Source organism: Pleurodeles waltl, chromosome 4_2 (assembly GCF_031143425.1).
Source record: "Pleurodeles waltl isolate 20211129_DDA chromosome 4_2, aPleWal1.hap1.20221129, whole genome shotgun sequence".
Lineage (NCBI taxonomy): Eukaryota > Metazoa > Chordata > Amphibia > Caudata > Salamandridae > Pleurodeles > Pleurodeles waltl.
The window spans coordinates 979,007,178-979,028,259 of NC_090443.1; the positions used below are offsets into that span (position 1 = coordinate 979,007,178).

The 21,082-nt window shown below is 47.1% G+C and overlaps 1 protein-coding gene across 3 annotated transcripts in view; it reads right to left on the reverse strand.

Moving 5' to 3' along the window:
• LOC138293556 (E3 ubiquitin-protein ligase HECTD3-like) overlaps window positions 1-21,082 on the reverse strand; it is a 393,674-nt gene that overhangs the window by 156,364 nt on the left and 216,228 nt on the right. For all 3 annotated transcript variants that reach the window (XM_069232817.1, XM_069232818.1, XM_069232819.1), the window contains exon 10: window positions 14,796-14,978. In XM_069232817.1, coding sequence (XP_069088918.1) covers window positions 14,796-14,978 — 183 coding nt within the window. The remainder of the gene's footprint in view (window positions 1-14,795; window positions 14,979-21,082) is intronic.

The window sequence follows — 21,082 nt, forward strand, 5'->3', positions numbered from 1 at the left end:
TTTGCACTTATTTGCATAGCAGTGTCTAGTGGTAGGTTTTCTAGCTTGCCTTATGACCTCCATACATTCTTGTGTGAGGTCTAAGTGTCCGAATTCTAGGATTTCCGGAGCCAAATTGCTAGATTCAGCGATGCTGGATTTGGATGTCTGATCTGTTGTTTGTGTTGTGTTAACAGATCTGGTCTGTTTGGTAGTTTGACATGAGGCACTACTGAGAGGTCTAGTAGTGTTGTGTACCAAGGTTGTCTTGCCCATGTTGGTGCTATTAGTATGAGTTTGAGTTTGTTTTGACTCAATTTGTTTACTAGATATGGAAGGAGTGGGAGAGGGGGAAAAGCGTAAGCAAATATCCCTGACCAGCTCATCCATAACGCATTGCCCTGAGATTGATCTTGTGGGTACCTGGATGCGAAGTTTTGGCATTTTGCGTTTTCTTTTGTTGCAAATAGATCTATTTGTGGTGTTCCCCAAATCTGGAAGTAAGATTTTAGTATTTGGGGGTGAATCTCCCATTCGTGGATCTGTTGGTGATCCCGAGAGAGACTGTCTGCTAACTGGTTCTGAATTCCTGGAATAAATTGTGCTATTAGGCGAATGTGGTTGTGAATCGCCCAATGCCATATTTGTTGTGTGAGGAGGCACAACTGTGTTGAGTGTGTCCCACCCTGTTTGTTTAGGTAATACATTGTTGTCATGTTGTCTGTTTTGACAAGAATGTATTTGTGGGTTATTATGGGTTGAAATGGTTTCAGCGCTAGAAATACTGCTAACAGTTCTAAGTGGTTTATGTGAAACCGTCTTTGCTGTATGTCCCATTATCCTTGGATGCTGTGTTGATTGAGGTGTGCCCCCCACCCTGTCATGGAAGCATCTGTCGTTATCACGTATTGTGGCACTGGGTCTTGAAAAGGCCGCCCTTGGTTTAAATTTATACTGTTCCACCATTGAAGCGAGATGTATGTTTGGCGGTCTATCAACACCAGATCTAGAAGTTGACCCTGTGCTTGTGACCATTGTGATGCTAGGCACTGTTGTAAGGGCCGCATGTGCAGCCTTGCATTTGGGACAATGGCTATGCATGAAGACATCATGCCTAGCAGTTTCATTGCCATTTTGACCTGTATCTTTTGTTTTGGTTACATGGCTTGTATTACATTGTGAAATGTTTGAACTCTTTGTGGACTTGGAGTGGCAATCCCTTTTGCTGTGTTGATTGTCGCCCCTAGGTATTGCTGTGTTTGACACGGCAGAAGGTGTGACTTTGGGTAGTTGATCGAGAAACCTAGTTTGTGTAGGGTTTCTATGACATATTTTGTGTGTTGTGAACACTGTATTTGCGTGTTGGTTTTGATTAACCAATCGTCTAGGTACGGGAACACATGTATTTGCTGCCTTCTGATATGTGCAGCTACTACTGCCAGGCATTTTGTAAAAACTCTTGGCGCAGTTGTTATCCCGAATGGCAACACTTTGAATTGGTAATGTATCCCTTGGAATACAAACCTTAGGTACTTTCTGTGTGAAGGATGTATTGGTATATGGAAATATGCATCCTTTAGATCCAGTGTTGTCATGTAGTCTTGTTGTTTGAGCAGTGGGATTATGTCTTGTAATGTAACCATGTGAAAGTGGTCTGATTTGATGTATGTATTTAATGTTCTGAGATCTAGTATAGGTCTTAGACTTTTGTCTTTTTTGGGTATAAGAAAGTACAGTGAGTAAACTCCTGTGTTTAATTGTTGTTTTGGTACTAATTCTATTGCTTTTTTTTGTAGCAATGCTTGAACTTCTAATCCTAGAAGATCTATATGTTGTTTTGACATTCTGTGTGTTTTCGGTGGGACTTTTGGAGGGAATTTGAGAAATTCTATGCAATAACCATGCTGGATAATTGCCAGTACCCAAGTATCTGTTGTTATCTCCTCCCAATGTTTGTAAAATTGGCTTAGTCTCCCCCCCACAGGTGTTATGTGATGGGGAGGTGTGACTTGTAAGTCACTGCTTATTTTGAGGAGTTTTGGGGCTTTGGAACTTTCCCCTATTTTTCTGGAATTGTCCCCCTCTATATTGCCCCCGAAAACCTCCCCGCTGATATTGGCTTTGGTAAGTGGGCCTTGTTTGTGATGTTGTGGTTTCTGTAGGTTGCCCTCGAAACCCTCCCCTAAAAGGTGTTTTGCGAAATGTGCCTCTGCTCTGCGGGGAGTAGAGTGCGCCCATGGCTTTTGCTGTATCAGTGTCTTTCTTGAGCTTAACAATAGCAGTGTCGACTTCCGGCCCAAACAACTGCTGTTCATTAAATGGCATATTTAGCATGGCTTGTTGAATTTCCGGCTTGAACCCTGACGTACGCAGCCATGCGTGCCTTCTTATTGTTATTGCAGTATTTACTGTCCTTGCAGCCGTATCTGCTGCATCCATTGAAGACCGTATCTGATTATTAGAGATACTTTGTCCTTCTTCCACCACTTGTTGTGCTCTCTTCTGGAACTCTTTGGGTAAGTGTTCTATGAAATGTTGCATCCCATCCCAGTGAGCTCTATCATATCTTGCCAAAAGTGCTTGTGAATTAGCAATGCGCCATTGGTTTGCTGCTTGTGCTGCAACCCTTTTGCCCGCAGCATCAAATTTGCGACTCTCCTTGTCTGGAGGTGGTGCGTCCCCCGAGGTATGAGAGTTCGCTCTCTTACGAGCTGCCCCGACAACTACTGAGTCTGGTGTTAATTGCGTTGTAATATAAACTGGATCTGTTGGCAGTGGCTTGTACTTTTTCTCCACCCTTGGAGTTATGGCTCGGCCTTTAACAGGATCCTGAAAGATTTGTTTTGAATGTTTTAGCATTCCTGGGAGCATAGGTAGGCTTTGGTATTGGCTATGAGTGGAGGATAGCGTGTTAAACAAAAAATCATCCTCAACTGGTTCGGAATGCAAGGTGACGTTATGGAAAGCAGCTGCCCTTGCGACCACCTGTGTGTCAGATGTACTGTCCTCAGGTGGCGACGGCCTCGCAGGGTACGAGTCTGGGCTGTTGTCCGATACTGGAGCATCGTAAAGGTCCCATGCATCGGGATCATCTTGACTCATTGTAGTATGAGTCGGGGAGTGCATCAGTGGAGGGGTTGTTACCGGTGATGTGAGCATTGATGGTGGTGGAGACGGTGGTGGAGTTGTTTTTCTTGCTACCTTTGCCTGTGGCTGCTTGGCCTTTTCTTGAAAGGCAAGTCTTCTTTTTATTTTAATTGGGGGAAGAGTGGTTATCTTCCCTGTGTCTTCTTGAATGTGGAGCCTTCTTTGAGTATAGTCTGGCTCTACTGCTTCAAGTTCCTCTCCGAATTTATGCTTTTACATTTGGGAGGACAATCCTTGTTCCTCTGTATAGGAACCTGTTTTCGGCTCCGAGGCTGGATGTTTCGGAACCGAAACTTTTTCGGACGTCTTTTTAGGTTCCGAAGAAACCTTTTTTATTTTCCGCGTGGTGGTGTCTCGGTGCCGAACTTCTTCGGTGCCGCTGTCCCGGTGCCAAAATTTCTCGGAGCCGCTGTCTCGGGCCCGAGATTGCTGTGTGGCGGTATCTCGACCGGAGTCGGATGACTTCGACACAAGCGTGCCCTTTTTCGGTGCCTTGGATCGGTCACCTATTTTTTGGGTTAAGCCATGGCCTGTTGGCGGTGGCGTCCCCTGGGCTTTTGCTGTCTTCTCGTGAGTCTTATGTTTCGACGTCTTACTCACGGTTTTCGGCATTTCTTCGGCCTCGAGCTCTTCCGAGTCCGACTAGTGGATGGACAAAGCTTCTTCTTCCTCCTCGAAACGCTCTTGTCCTGTCGGCGTCGACGCCATCTGCAGTCTTCTGGCTCTTCGGTCTCTTAATGTCTTCCTCGACCGAAACGCTCGACAGGCTTCACAAGTATCTTCCTTGTGCTCTGGAGACAAGCACAAGTTACAGACCAGATGCTGATCCGTATACGGATACTTGTTATGGCATTTTGGACAGAAGCAGAATGGGGTCCGTTCCATCAGCCTTGAAGTCACACGTGGCCGGGCCGACCAGGCCCCGACGGGGGATCGAAAAAACCCCGAAGGGCCACCGGAGCTCTTCAAAATTCGGTGTTGACCTGTTGTAACTAACCCGATACCGAACGCAAACAATACCGACGTTTTTTCCGAGATTCTAACTAACTTTGCGACCCGAAACACGGAGCGAAAAGGAACACGTCCGAACCCGATGGCGAAAAAAAAACAATCTATGATGGAGTCGACGCCCATGCGCAATGGAGTCGAAATGGGAGGAGTCCCTCGGTCTCGTGACTCGAAAAGACTTCTTTGAAGAAAAACAACTTGTAACACTCGGAGCCCAACACCAGATGGCGGGATGTGCACAGCATGTGTATCTGCAGCTACACATGCCATCGAACATATATATATATATATATATATATATAAACATATATATATGGAAAATGTCACATACCCAGTGTACATCTGTTCGTGGCATGAGACACTGCAGATTCACATGCTGTGCACATCCCGCCATCTAGTGTTGGGCTCGGAGTGTTACAAGTTGATTTTCTTTGAAGAAGTCTTTTCGAGTCACGAGATCAAGGGACTCCTCCCCTTTCGCCTCCATTGCGCATGGGCGTCGACTCCATCTTAGATTGTTTTCCCCGCGGAGGGTGAGGTAGGAGTTGTGTATATAGTAATAGTGCCCATGCAATGGAGTAAGTATGTATGTACATAATGTGACTAAAAGTGATATATTTACAGATTTACAAATGTATAAGTTTAATTTTTTTGTCAACTTCGAACGGCTACAGGCTCCAGGGGAGGGCGCATGTGAATCTGCAGCGTCTCATGCCACGAAAAGATGTACACTGGGTAAGTGACATTTTCCGTTCAATGGCATGTGTAGCTCCAGATACACATGCTGTGCATAGACTAGTAAGCAGTTATCTCCCCAAAAGCGGTGGTTTAGCCTGTAGGGGTTGAAGTTGTTTGAAATAATGTTCTTAATACTGCTTGCCCTACTGTGCCTTGTTGTGTTGTTAACACATCCACGCAGTAATGCTTGGTAAATGTATGAGGCGTAGACCATGTGGCTGCCTTACAGATTTCAGTCATTGGTATGTTTCCTAGAAAAGCTATGGTGGCACCTTTTTTTCTAGTGAAGTGTGCCTTTGGTGTAATAGGCAGTTCTCTTTTTGCTTTTATATAACAGGTTTGAATACATTTAACTATCCATCTGGCAATGCCTTGTTTGGATATTGGATTCCCTGTATGAGGTTTTTGGCAAGCAACAAACAATTGTTTTGTTTTGCAAATTTGTTTGGTTCTATCAATGTAGTACATTAGTGCCCTTTTGATGTCTAATGTATGTAATGCTCTCTCAGCTACAGAATCTGGTTCTGGAAAGAACACTGGGAGTTCCACTGTTTGATTTAAGTGGAACGGTGAAATGACTTTAGGTAAGAATTTTGGATTTGTGCGTAGAACAACTTTATGTTTGTGTATTTGTATAAAGGGTTCTTGTATGGTAAATGCTTGTATTTCACTTACTCTTCTGAGAGATGTGATAGCTATTAGATAGGCTACTTTCCATGTTAAGTACTGTATCTCACATGAGTGCATGGGTTCAAATGGTGGACCCATGAGTCGTGTTAATACGATGTTAAGGTTCCACGAAGGAACTGGTGGTGTTGTTGGTGGGATAATCCTTTTCAGACCCTCCATAAATGCTTTTATGACTGGGATTCTGAATAATGAAGTTGAGTGCGTAATTTGCAGATAAGCCGAAATTGCAGTCAGATGTATTTTAATGGATGAAAAAACTAATTTGGACTTTTGTAAATGTAGTAGGTAGCTTACGATGTTTTTAGCAGATGCGTGTAATGGTTGAATTTGATTATTATGGCAGTAATAAACAAATCTTTTCCACTTATTTGCGTAGCAATGTCTTGTGGTTGGTTTCCTAGCTTGTTTTATGACCTCCATGCATTCTTGAGTAAGGTCTAGGTGTCCGAATTCTAAGATTTCAGGAGCCAAATTGCTAGATTGAGCGATGCTGTATTCGGGTGTCTGATCTGTTGTTTGTGTTGAGTTAACAGATCTGGTCTGTTTGGCAGTTTGATATGAGGCACTACTGACAGGTCTAGTAGTGTTGTGTACCAAGGTTGTCGTGCCCAAGTTGGTGCTATCAGTATGAGTCTGAGTTTGTTTTGACTCAATTTGTTTACTAGACACGGAAGGAGTGGGAGAGGGGGAAAAGCGTATGCAAATATCCCTGACCAACTCATCCATAACCCATTGCCTTGAGAGTGAGCTTGTGGGTACCTGGATGCGAAGTTTTGGCATTTTGCGTTGTCTTTTGTTGCAAATAGGTCTATCTGCCGTGTTCCCCATCTTTGGAAGTAAGTTTTTAGTATTTGGGGATGAATTTACCATTCGTGGATCTGTTGGTGATCCCGAGAGAGATTGTTGGCTAACTGATTTTGAATTCCTGGTATGAACTGCGCTATTAGGCAAATGTGGTTGTGAATCGCCCAATGCCATATCACTTGAGCTAAGAGACACAGTTGTGTTGAGTGTGTCCCTCCTTGTTTGTTCAGATAATACATCGTTGTCTTGTTGTCTGTTTTGACAAGAATGTGTTTGTGGGTTGTTAGTGGCTGAAATGCTTTCAACGCTAGAAATACTGCTTGTAGTTCTAAGTGATTTATATGAAGCTGTCTCTGCTGAGTGTCCCATTGTCCTTGGATGCTGTGTTGGTTGAGGTGTGCTCCCCACCCTACCATGGAAGCATCCGTTGTGATCACGTATTGAGGCACTGGGTCTTGGAAAGGCCGCCCTTTGTTGAAATGTATAGTATTCCACCATTGAAGCAAGGTGTATGTTTGGCGGTCTATCAAACCTAGATCTTGAACTTGACCCTGTGCTTGTGACCATTGTGATGCTAGGCCCTGTTGTAAGGGCCGCATGTGTAATCTTGCGTTTGGGACAATGGCTATGCATGAGGACATCATGCCTAGTAGTTTCATTACTAATTTTACCTGGAACCTTTGGTTTGGGTGCATGGCCTGTATTACGTTTTGGAATGCCTGTACCCTTTGTGGACTTGGAGTGGCAATCCCTTTTTTTGTGTTGATTGTTGCTCCTAAGTACTGTTGTAGTTGACACAGCTGTAGGTGTGATTTGTTGTAGTTGAGTGAGAACCCTAGCTTGTGAAGGGTTTCTATAACGTACTTTGTGTGTTGTGAACACCGTTCTTGCGTATTGGTTTTGATTAACCAATCGTCTAGATACAGGAACACATGTATTTGCTGTCTTCTGATATGGGCTGCCACTACGGCAAGGCATTTTGTAAAAACTCTTGGCGCTGTTGTTATTCCAAATGGTAACACTTTGAACTGGTAATGTACTCCTTGGATTACAAACCTTAAGTATTTTCTGTGGGAAGGATGTATGGGTATATGGAAATACGCATCCTTGAGGTCTAATGTTGTCATGTAGTCTTGTTGTTTGAGCAATGGGATCACGTCTTGCAGTGTCACCATGTGAAAGTGATCTGATTTGATGTAAATGTTTAAGGTTCTGAGATCTAAGATGGGTCTTAGAGTTTTGTCTTTTTTGGGTATGAGAAAGTACAGGGAGTAAACACCTGTTCCTTTCTGATGAATTGGTACTAGTTCTATTGCATCTTTTTGCAACAACGCTTGGACCTCGAGTTGTAATAGATCCATGTGTTGTTTGGACATGTTGTGTGTTTTCGGTGGGACATTTGGAGGGAATTGTAGGAAGTTGGATAATGGCTAGGACCCACGTGTCTGTTGTTATTTCCTCCCAATTTTGGTAAAAATGTGTTAGTCTCCCCCCCACTGGTGTTATGTGTTGGGGATTTGTGACACTGAAGTCACAGTTTATTTTGCGTGTCTTGGGACTTTGGAACTTTCCTCTAGTTTTAGGGAACTGTGCCCCTCTGTATTATCCCCGAAAACTTCCCCTCTGATACTGGCTCTGGTATGTGGGCCTTGTTTGTGAGGTTGAGGGTTCTGTGCTCTGTCCTCGAAACCCCCCTCTAAACTGTGTTTTTCGAAATGTGCCTCTGCTCTGTGGGGAGTAGAGTGCGCCCATGGCCTTGGCCGTATCTGTGTCCTTTTTAAGTTTCTCGATAGCAGTGTCCACTTCCGGCCCAAACAACTGCTGTCCGTTAAAAGGCATATTCAGCACCGCCTGTTGAATTTCTGGCTTGAATCCTGAGGTGCGTAGCCATGCGTGTCTCCGTATGGTGACCGCTGTATTTACAGTTCTTGCAGCTGTGTCTGCTGCATCCCTTGCTGACTATGGCCCTCATTACGACCCTGGCGGTTTGTAACCGCCAGGGCCGCTGGACGCGGAGGCACCGCCGACAGGCCGGCTGTGCCCCGCAGGGCATTCTGACCGCGGCGGTTTGGCCGCGGTCAGAAAGGGGAAACTGGCGGTCTCCCGCCAGTTTCCCGCTGCCCCTTTGAATCCTCCAAGGCGGCGCAGCTCGCTGCGCCGCCGAGGGGATTCTGACACCCCCTACGCCATCCTGTTCCTGGCGGTTCGCCCGCCAGGAACAGGATGGCGGTAGGGGGTGTCGCGGGGCCCCTGGGGGCCCCTGCAGTGCCCATGCCAATGGCATGGGCACTGCAGGGGCCCCCGTAAGAGGGCCCCACTTTGTATTTCACTGTCTGCATTGCAGACAGTGAAATACGCGACGGGTGCCACTGCACTCGTCGCACCTTCCCACTCCGCCGGCTCGATTCCGAGCCGGCGTCCTCGTGGGAAGGTTGTTTCCCGCTGGGCTGGAGGGCGGCCGCCCGCCCGCCCAGCGGGAAACTCAGAATGCCGGCCGCGGTCTTCAGACCGCGGTGCGGTATTCCTGCGGCGCAACTTTGGCGGGCGGCCTCCGCCGCCCGTCAAAGTTGTAATGAGGGCCCATATCTGGTTATTAGAGATACTCTGGCCTTCTTCCACCACTTGTTGCGCACGCTTTTGGAACTCTTTGGGTAAATGCTCTATGAAGTGTTGCATTTCGTCCCAATGAGCTCTATCGTATCTTGATAGCAAGGCCTGTGAATTGGCAATGCGCCATTGGTTGGCTGCTTGTGCTGTAACCCTTTTCCCCGCTGCGTCGAACTTGCGACTTTCCTTGTCGGGTGGTGGTGCATCTCCCGAGGTGTGCGAGTTCGCCCTTTTGCGAGCTGCACCTACTACCACTGAGTCCGGTGTTAATTGCTGCGTGATGTACACAGGGTCTGTTGGTGGTGGTTTGTACTTTTTTTTCACTCTTGGAGTGATGGCCCTGCCTTTCACAGGCTCTTGAAATACTTGTTTGGAGTGATTCAACATTCCCGGTAACATAGGGAGACTCTGGTACTGACTATGTGTGGACGACAGAGTATTAAACAAAAAGTCATATTCAATTGGTTCTGCGTGCAGGGTGACATTGTGAAATGCGGCTGCTCTGGACACCACCTGTGTGTAAGCAGTACTGTCCTCAGGTGGTGATGGTCTCGCTGGGTAGCAGTCGGGACTGTTATCTGATACAGGCGCATCATAAAGATCCCATGCACCAGGATCATCTTGGCTCATCCCTGTGTGCGTTGGGGACTGCATCATTGGTGGAGTGGCCATTGGTGATGGTTGTGGTGAGTGATGTGGTGATGGTGGCGGAGTTACTTGTCTTGCCACCTTTGCTTGTGGCTGTTTGTATTTCTCTTGGAAAGCAAGTTTCCTTTTCATTCAGATTGGAGGGAGAGTTATTTTCCCTGTCTCTTTTTGAATGTGGAGCCTTCTCTCTGTGTAATCTGGCTCCCCACCTTCTAGCTCCTGCCCAAATTTGTGTCCTTGCATTTGTGAGGACAGTCCCTGCTCCTCAGTGTAGGAACTTGGTTTCGGCTCCGAAGCCGGATGTTTCGGTATCAAAACTTTTTCAGCTGTCTTTTTCGGCTCCGAAGACACTTTTTTGGCTTTTGGTGTTCCGATATCTTGGTGCTGATCTTTTTCGGTGCCGGTTTTTAGATGTTGAGATTGCTCTGACCCGGTGTCTCGGTGTCGAGCCTGTTCTGTGCCGGTATCTCAACCGGAGTCGGATGACTTCGACACCTGTGTGCCCTTTTTCGGTGCCGATGGCCGGTCACCTAATTTTCGGGTTAAGCCATGGCCTGCTGGCGGTGCCGTCCCCTGGGCTTTAATGTATTTCCCGTGAGTTTTGGCCAGCGGTGTTTTACTCACGGTTTTCGGCGTCTGTTCGGTTTCGGCCTCATCCGAGTCCGAATCCGCGATGAAGGTTTCTTCTTCCTCCAAGTCTTGGTGTCCTGTCGGCGCCGACGCCATTTGAAGTCTTCTTGCTCTCCGGTCTCTTAGCGTTTTCCTCGACCGAAACGCTCGACAGGCCTCGCAGGTACCTCTTTGTGCTCGGGAGACAAACACAAATTACAGACCAGATGCTGATCTGTGTAAGGATACTTGTTGTGGCATTCAGGGCAGAAGCGGAATGGGGTCCGTTCCATTAGCCTTGAAGACGCACGTGGTCGGGCCGACCAGGCCCCACCGGGGAATCGAAACCCCAAAGGGCCACCGGAGCTCTTCAAAATTCGGTGTCGATCTGCGTTAACTAATCCGATACCGAACGCAAACAATACCGTCGAATTTTCCAAGATTTAACTAACTTTCCAAACCGAAACACGGAGTGAAGAGGAACACGTCCGAACCCGATGGCGGAAAGAAAACAATCTAAGATGGAGTCGACGCCCATGCGCAATGGAGCCGAAAGGGGAGGAGTCCCTCGATCTCGTGACTTGAAAAGACTTCTTCGAAGAAAAACAACTTGTAACACTCCGAGCCCAACACTAGATGGCGGGATGTGCACAGCATGTGTATCTGCAGCTACACATGCCATCGAACATATATGTGTGTGTGTGTGTGTGTATGTGGATTGGCTGAGGTGGAAGGAGCTAGAATGGGTGATGTGGTTGTGTTTGTATGTGTGTCACTTGCATGTGAGACCGATTTTGTGTATGTTATGTTGCCATGTGACACAGTCAGGTGAGTGATTTTGTGTGGCAGACCCTATCATGATTTGTGTAGCTGTGCATGTGTGTGTGTGTATTTGTTTAGCTGAGTTTGTAGTTGTGTTGGTTGTTGCGGTTGTGTTGTGTGTGGGTCTATGTGTATGTTGTGTCATGGATTCATGTCAATGTGGGTTTTCAGCGTGTATAGATGTGTTATGTTGGAATTGTAATGATGATGGTGTGTATGCGGTGTGTTGTGTAGTGCAGGCAGACACCTACGGCTAAGGAAGAGTGTGTGTGTTCCACTTACCTCTATTCTATAGCCCCTGAATTGTACGAAGTCCATTGGGTCCCGCCCCCATCTCCATCACAATCCGTCGCCAGTCCTCCACTTGCAGAGCTGTAACATCAAAATACGGAGGGTGGAACACCGTCAACTTGACGGTCTTCTCAGGTCAGCTGCCGACCCAATTTGGGTGTAACACCTCCAAGATTTAAATCAGGCCCAGAGTCCTTTGGGTGGCAAGAGGAGCTCATTTTAGATTAGGCTAGGTAATAGGCAAAGGCACGAGGTGCTATGAGGCTGTCAGTACAGCCAGAGAAAGAAAAGGCTTTCAAGTTCTGCTACCACAAGGTCCATGTATTTAGAGTGCTAAAAAGTTTTATATTATATGACGGTGAGAATTCAGTGAGATTTCAGTGAGACCACTATGAAGAAAGGTGTGAGTGAGGTGGGGTTGAAGTGCAAGCTGTGACTGGAGCATGCAGTACAGCTCAAGTCTCTACCCTCTTCCCTACTAAAGGGACCATGGAAGGCTGGTGGCCGTACCGAGAATGGTGTCTCTGGCTCCCTTGCTCAAAGCTGTGCACCCAACATGAAATCATCCATGTCACAGCAATCCAGAAGGATGGTTCACTGGCATACATGTCATATCTTTCCAGCATTCCGTGTAAGAATATGACTAACATATGTGATACAAAGAGGGCTTTTAAGCACACAAGCACAGGCTCTAGGGTTTATAGGATAAAAGAGGTCATAGGATAAGTGATTTTTCAATATTAAAGCTGTATCCCCGTGCTCATACTGTGAGTCTTGTGTTTTCAAGCTGCATTCCATAGCAAAGCACCAATTTTTCTTGTTGTCCTTCTTCGTTCCATATTGATTTTCTAAGTGTCAGAACTCTTTATCGGACTTCTCAGAGTGACATGGGTCTTATAATCTACAATTTAAAATACTATCTTGTTTTCCTTGCAATTAAAAATTAACTAAATTGATTCACCTGAAAATTGTGATCGTGCTGCATAAAGAATATGCATATGTATGTAGAGAGCAGGAGAACCAATACATGGGAAGGACATCCTCAGTCTCAACAAAGGTTGTCAAAAACATAGGGGTTTATCACATGCAGTGGTCCTTGAGTGCACCTGTGCACAAAGATGGTTAAAGATAGATCATGAACATTTAAGGATGGCAAAAAGAGACATAATGAGTTGTCACATGATAGATGGTGCATTTGGGGGAGGTAGGCAAAGGGGAAAGCTTGCCCAAGGTTGATGTACTGTGATGTTCTCTATTTACTCCTAGCACGGCCTGTATAGTTGGTGTTCATATCAAGATGGGTCAATGCACTTGAGTGTGTAACATATGAAGACTGACCAGCTAAATAGATGGACCAGACCCATTTTGTAAGAGATCAGTGACGACTGGCCCATACAGAGGTTCGGCTCATCCCCATGATACTTTTTTGGTCTTCCCCCGTCTTTATGTGTAGCCAAAGAAATCCCGTAAGACCGGTCCAAACAAAGGTGATAATAATGCAGCCTTATCTACTGGACCCACCTTCAAAACCGCTTGAGTGCCTCTCTCATCATGAGGTGAATTAACCCACACAACTGTCTCTCCCATATACATGATTAATAAGGACTATAACAGTGCCATAGATAAAACTTCTTTCACCCAAATGAGCTCTTTTGAATTTTGGGATGGCTAGATTGAGTCAAGAGGACGATCGCAAGGATCTGGATGGGACATCCCTGATAAGCCTTTTCTTTAGATAATATGGACCTATACAGTGTAAGGCTTTGAAAGCGATACACAAGGCCTTGAAATCGATACATTTGTGCAGCAGGAGCCAGTGGCGCTGGACAAGAGCCTGGAAGGCAGGTTTATGCTTATGGATCCCCATCAGCAAGCATGCCACAGCATTCTGTAAGACCTGTAATTTGTTCAAGAGCCTCTTTTTCATATTAATGTAGAGGGCATTACAATAGTGCAACTTAGAAAGGATGAGAGCGGTCCTTACTAGTTTCCTTAAGTCAAAAGGAATGAAAGGATGGACAATTTTTAAGATCTTTCGGGGCATATTTACAAGAAACTGGCGCAGCAGTACTGATGTGCTAGTTTTCTTGTGTCGCCCCTGCCCCACCTAACAACATCATGGGTACACCGTATTTACAATATGCACCGTGGCGCACGTTAGGCCAATTGAGTCAAACTTTTTGATGCTATTGTGGCACTTTGCTGCACTAGCATAAAAAATGTTGATGCTAGTGCAGTAAAGTGCAAGGAGGCCCATGGATCAGATAGGTGCATCACTTTAACGCCTGCCTTGAGCAGGCGCTAAAAAATAAAAAAGACACCTAAAATGGCACAATGAAAGTTACAAGATCACACAGTGCCATTTTTGCGACCTCCTAATGCTGGAATACCCCCTTGCCTACATTATGCCTGACGCAGGCATAATGTGGTGCAAGGGGTCGAAATGTGGTGCAATACATGCATTGCACCACTTTGAAAATATGGCGCAGTGAAAATTGCCTCCTTGAGCCACATTAGCATAAAAACAATGACGCTAGTGTGGCGCACGGAAGTGCTTGGGCATTATAAATCTGGCCCCTAGACTTAAGAAAGATGAAGAGGTCACTGCGTTTATTGTTTGTCAAATGACAGCTTTTTTGTCAAACACAATCCCTAGGTTGTTTACTTCAGGGCCAAGGCCCTCTAGATCTCCCAATTCTGATGGCTAACAGTCTGGAGACCAGAATGAGGTACGATTATCTAAAAGGAGAACTTCAGTTTTACAGAAATTCAATTTTAGGCAATTCTTGGACATCCAGTGGCATACAGCTGTGGAAGTTAGCAGCTGCGACATACTGGTTTACGGATACAGAAACCACGATCTGGGTGTCATCTGCATAGTTTAAAAACAGAGAACCCAATTTTTTTGATGAGATTAGCTAAGGGTGTACCGTACAAACTGAAAAGGGTTGGGCTCAAGGACGAGCCCTGAGGCACCCCACAAGGAAGGGAAAAGGAACCTGAGGTGTAACCCTCCATGACAACAAATTGCACTCTCTTGAATAGGAAAGATTTGAGCAGAGCAAGAGCTCTGATGCCAAAAAGGTTGAGATTGTCAATCAGTACCCTATGATTGACCATCTCAAATGTGGCCGAGAGGTCCACCAAAATCAATGCCGCACTACTGCCTCTGTCCAGAATAGCTCTCAGTTCCTCTGAAACCAGTAACAGAGCAGATTCCATACTGTGGTGTCCTCAAAGACTAAATTGTGTATGGTCCAGAAGTTTATTGGTTTCAAGAAAGAGGTTAAGTTCTTTATTGACTGCTGTCTCCACAATCTTGGCAGGAAAGGGAATTCGAGAAATAAGACTGTAGTTATTTGGGTCCAAAGGACTATGATTAGGTTTTGTAACAGAGGTAGAATAGAGGCTACTTTCCAGACTTTCAGAAAGTAGTCTTGAATGCTTCCTACCTTGTTAAAGACTGAATTCCTGAAGGTGGGATCCCGCAGGGGGTTACTCCGGTGCTCCATGGCTAGCCTCCGGTTGATTTGAAGAAGTGGCATGGTGCCTGGACTACTGCTTTCAGAATCCTTCAGGTACTGGCTGATGAGTGGACCACGCCCATTGGATAACAACAGGAACTGCTTGATGAACTAAAGAGGAACAAAGGAGCAGAGCACGAGTCATGAAACCACAAAGAACCCAAATTCCAGCTAGTTATGAGCAAACTACAAATAAATCGAGGTTGCTCTTAATTTTACTCGGGGTAGAGTGCCTTTAGCTCTTCCCACCTTCCACTAAAAGTACATTCCATATTGCCTAGGCCAACCTGCACGACAGTCTACGGTACTGTTCGCGCCTGCCTTTCAAAACAGGATTAAACTCAAATGTGCAGTCTGCCCCAGGGCATGCCCCAATTCACAACAGAGTACAGGATTTCTAAGGATCTGCAAACCTTCATCAAGATGTAAAGCCACCCCAGCTCTGACAAGCCTTCTATAATATTGTAGAATCCATGTTGTCTCATTTCTATTTTGTGACACTTAATATGACCTGGCAGACCAAGTAAAGGCCTGCTGGCCTGTGCTGAACATGCAATGCCCACAAGACCTTTAGAAATAAGGAAATCATGAGTGTACATCACAATCTACTGCTTCACCCTTCTTGATGATTTCAGAAGTCGATATCCATATTGAGGTAAATGTTTCAAGTTGATTAATGATGGGATAAATGTTAAGAATTTTTTAACGCTTGAGTATGCCCTATTGATCCTTTCAACAAGACAGGATGTTCAGGAAGGGACAGTAAAGTGTTACTTGGGGGAGTCGGTCCAGAAATGAGACTGTCTCTATGATGCTGCGTTTGATAAAGTATTACTTTGAGCCTTACTGCTTATTTGTTTTACTGATTTAGGCTTGGACAATATTCGATCCCATCCTTGCACGACTCATGCTTGCATTAGTTTGCCAATATGGATTATTCACCTCTTACTTACCTACACTATTAGAACACTTTATTACTTGACAGCACAGCCTTCCTCAAGGCCCACCCATTTTTTACAAGACAACTCACGTTGTACCTTTACCCAACACTGCATCCTATCTCCATGGCTTGCTTAGTTTTACACAATACTACATATCAGCCGCGGCCTGCTCAACATTACCTGACAGTACTTTCTGTGCCAGGGTTGGACCATTTTTATCTTACAATATAGGTTGCCTCATAAGCTACTTTATGTTACAGCATGAGTGTTTGCCTGTGCTAGAAATGGGGTCTTTGGTTGACAGTCAGGTTACCCCCTGTTCAAGCATGGACCCTCACTCTAGTCAGGGTAAAAGAGAATCACCCTCAGCTAACCCCTGCTTCCCCCCTTGGTAGCTTGGCAGAGCAGTAGGCTTAACCTCAGAGTGCTAGGTGTAAAGTATTTGTACCAACACACACAGTAACTTAATGAAAACACTACAAAATTACACAACACCGGTTTAGAAAAATAGGAAATATTTATCTAAACAAAACAAGACCAAAACGACAAAAATCCGACATACACAAGTCAAGTTATGAATTTTTAAAGATTAAACTCAAAAATAGCGCTTAGAAACAAAAATGCTTCGATGAGATGTTAACACGGCGTTGTGACGGAGTCGTTCCCAACAAGCCGACACCAGCGGCGCCGGACACGGAGTCATGTAGACCCCCAAGTACAGTACCTTTGGTGAAGAGTGAAAACAAGCCAATGCGCGAAGTCGGGGATTGCGGCGTCTGTGCGAAACATTGAATCCACGTGCTTCGAGCGGCGTCGGTCACAACGGGGTGCGGCGACTTTCCACGGAGCCGCGGACTTCAGCGGGGCTGCAGCGGCATTGGGCCTACGAAGAGCGTTGAGTTCCAGCGAAGGACACGCCGTCAGGTGCAGGCGGCGTTACCGGATTCAGCAGCGGCGTTGGTCCGGAGTCGTCCGAAGTCGATTTCCTTGGATTTCCACCAGCTTTCCTTTCAAGGGCCCAGGAACTGGATAGGGCACCACTTGTCAGAGCAGGAGTCTCTCCAGAGACTTCAGGTGCTGGCAGAGAGAAGTCTTTGCTGTCCCTGAGACTTCAAACAACAGGAGGCAAGTTCTACATCAAGCCCTTGGAGATTTCTTCACAAGATGGAAGGCACACAAAGTCGAGTCTTTGCCCTCTTACTCTGGCAGAAGCAGCACTGCAGGAAAGCTCCACAAAGCACAGTCACAGGCAGGGCAGCACTTCTTCCTCAGCTATCAGCTCTTCTCCAGGCAGAGGTTCCTCTTGGTTCCAGAAGTGTTTCTGAAGTCTGTAGATTTGGGTGCCCTTCTTATACCCATTTTAGTCTTTGAAGTCACCTTTCTTCAAAGGGGACTCACACCTACTTGTGAAATCCTGCCTTGCCCAGGCAAGGCATCAGACACACAGCAGGGGGTTGGAGCCGGCATTGTCAGAGGCAGGCACAGTCCTTTCAGATGAGAGTGACCACTCCACCCCTCCCTCCTAGCAGAGATGGCTAATCAGGAAATGCAGGTTACACCCCAGCCCCCTTTGTGTCACTGTCTAGTGTGAGGTGAAAAAAACCCAACTGTCAAACTGACCCAGACAGGGAATCCACAAACAAGGCAGAGTCACAGAATGGTTTAAGCAAGAAAATGCTCACTTTCTAAAAGTGGCATTTTCAAACGCACAATCTTAAAATCAACTTTACTAAAAGATGTATTTTTTAATTGTGAGTTCAGGGACCCCAAACTCCACATGTCCATCTACTCTCTAGGGGAATCTACACTTTAATCATATTTAAAGGTAGCCCCCATATTATCCTATGAGAGAGACAGGCCTTGCGACAGTGAAAAACGAAATTGGCAGTATTTCACTGTCAGGACATATAAACCACATTACTATATGTCCTACCTTATCCATACACTGCACCCGGCCCTTGGGGCTACCTAGGGCCTACCTTAGGGGTGCCTTACATGTAAGAAAAGGGAAGATTTAGGCCTGGCAAGTGGGTACATTTGCCAAGTCGAATTTATAGTGTAAAAATACACTTACAGACACTCAAGCGGCAAGTCTGAGACATGATTAGAGAGCTACTTATGTGGGTGGCACAACCAGTGCTGCAGGCCCACTAGTAGCATTTGATTTACAGGCCCTGGCACCTCTAGAGCACCTTATTAGGGACTTACTAGTAAATCGAATAGGCCAATCATGGATAAACCAATTACATACAATTTACACGGAGAGCATATGCACTTTAGCACTGGTTAGCAGTGGGAAAGTGCTCAGAGTTCAAAAGCCAACAGCGACAGGTCAGAAAAAATAGGAGGCAGGAGGCAAAAAGATTCAGGATGGCCCTGCATAAGCAAAAGTCCAAAACAACTCCCTACCAGCCTAAAGCCAGGGGAGAACAATCAATACTTTGATGTACTTCCCTGATTGGGGCGATAGAACAAGGACCCAGGCCCACAACAGCAGGGGCATGTTCCAGTTCTACGCCTTCCTGACTCCAGTTGGATCCCTCTGTCCATACTCTCAGGGCCCACTAAGCTAACCCATGGGGAACCCTTCTCCACATCTGCAGACACCATCTGTGCAGCGCCTAACTTTACTTTGCTCACAGATGTATTGCAATGGGCAGACAGTACCACCAGGGCCAACACAGTGGTGTTGCCCACTCCACCCGTGTGACTCTCGTTCCCCCCCCAGGGGCAGCTCTGTCCACCAGGACAGCAAGCCACAGTGACCCCTGACAACTGTCAGGGATGAGAGCCTGACCTCAGGCCTCTCCAACCACTGTGACTGTGGAGAGTGGGGGGCGGTAGCCCCAGGTGCCTGACACCCTTTGACCACTCTACCTTCCACCAGGTCAGAGAAGATAACCTGACTCTGGTCCTCCCCTCTGGGGCTCTGTACCCTCCCTCCAGGAGCGGCACCCCCAGAGTAAAAAATTGTCAGGGTGCTTGTAGAAGCAGTTCTGCACAATTCTTCCACCAGTGCAGGGATGTTAACCTGCAACTGATCCTCCAACCTGGGGTCTGTACCTTCAGGTTGGACTAGAGACAGGGGTGATGTTTCCCTCCCCCTGCCCTCCCTTCTGGGGTCCTGAACCACCCAACTAGGAGTGCCCCCCCCAGAAGACAACATGGTAGGGGCACTGTTAGCAGTAGCCCCTTCCTCCAGGTCAGGGGGGACACCCTGAACCTGGCCTTCCAATCCAGGGTCTGTACCCTTAGATTGCTCTGGGGTCAGGGGTGAGTCTTTCTCTCCCCTTCCCCTACTCTCAGGGTTCTGCACCCACCCCTCAGGGAGAGTACCCCTTGAAATCACACAAGGGGGGGGGGGGGGGGTGATTGGGCAAACCGCCCCCCCTTTCAGGTCAGGGTTTATCCCCTGCACCTGATCCTCCAGTCCAGGGTCTGTACCCACAGACTGGACCACTGCCTGACAACCCATGACTTCCTGGGGGGCATACCTACCCCCCACCAGGTCAGAGTTTACCTCCTGAACCTGATCATACAACCCAGAGTCACCACCCGGCAGTTGAACCATTGCCTGGCACACCAGGACGTCCTTGGGAGCACACCTACCCCCCATCAGGTCAGAGTTTACCCCCTGAACCTGATCATTCAACCCAGAGTCACCACCCTGCAGTTGAACCATTGCCTGGCACACCAGGACTTTTAGGGGGGCACACTTACCCACCTTAAGGGACACCATCCCCAAGGGCCACACAAGTGTCTGGCTGGCGCAGGTCTCCTGACCTCTGCCCATCTGACAGAGTCTGGATTCCCCCCAACCCAGAAATGGTCTCACCAAGGTCATTTTGGGGGGGCTGTGCTCTCAGAGCTGACCCCTGACCCTCCAGGTTCTCCACTGGGGTCCGCAACCCCCTCTCAACCCTCTGTCTGGACGTCTGCACCCCCTCAGTAGGAGTGGTACTGCCAGACACCTGAACTGGTGGGACGCTGGCTACAGCCACCCCCCCAAGTTCTCCTGACACTGTGGGATCTCCCTCAACAGATGGCCCTATGGTACAGGCTAGGCTCTCCTCCTGGTGTTCCCTCATGGAACCCTCCAGGACCTGGGACCGGATCTCGGGCACCTTGGACCTCAGCCCATCCCCATTCCCTCTCCTCAGAGACTGGACATGGGGTCCCTCACCCATCCCACTACACTGGGACCTACCTGGGGCACTACAATCCTTCCCTACCTCATCTGGTTGGGAACTACCTAGACCACTCCTCTCAGGAGCATCCCCAAATGCCTCTTCAGACTCTCTGGTACTCACCCAGAAGTCTGCCTCCATTGTAAGCTCCCCGGGGTCAGAGAACTCACACTCCACCTGGTGTTGGCGTAGCTCTGGAAAATAAGGACTAGACATATGCTCTCCAGCAATTACATCACTCAGCCCCTCACATGAATTAACCAAAGTACCCTTCACCCAACCATCCAGTGACTCTGCTTTGAAAAAGCACCCCACATCACCCTCCTGAGACTGGTGAGACAGTACCTGACTGTCCCTGACACTCAACCCACACTCTTCTGGGGCGTCTTCACACTCCATAACCAGGACTTCTACCTTGGGGGAAACCCTCTCCCTGTCACTCTCACCTAGAGTCAGTAGAGTGTCCCTCCCACCAGTAGGAATATGACTCCCCATGCCAGTTACCCAGTCCACCTCAGGGACCCTGTGCATCACTGGAGCTACCTCATACCCCTGAACCTCCTGGCGTGTGTTAACTCCCTCCTTTAAGTAGGGCACCACATCTCTGGGCATGTGCACTTCTTCAGCAGTACTGGATACAAGCTTTTTGCTGCCACCATCTGAACTGGACTCAGCCCTCATGGCCTCAAGCTTCAGCTCTTCATAGCTCAGCTCTTGAGCTGCAATCCTTTCTTTTTCCAGGACTAAGGCTCTCTTCTCCTCAGCCTTCTCAAGCTCTGCATCTAGCTCTTCCAGACTCCGGATTCGAGCTAGGAGCCAATCATCTCTTTCTGTTCCCTCCTCAGGGCCACTGCCCTCCTCCTCAGAGTAGTTCTCCTCCTCAGACTCATTTGGTGGTGTTGCCTGACAACGTTTCAATTCATACTGAAACAGGGCTGACTCAAGATCCTCCCTTCTGGATTTCTTGTTCACAGCCAGTCCCCTTTCCATGCAGAATGCTTTAAGCTGCCACTTTTTATACATAAATAGGTGCCAGAAATTGACTTCCATTCTGCAAAGGCTTCACAACTAAAAACCAAAGTCCAAA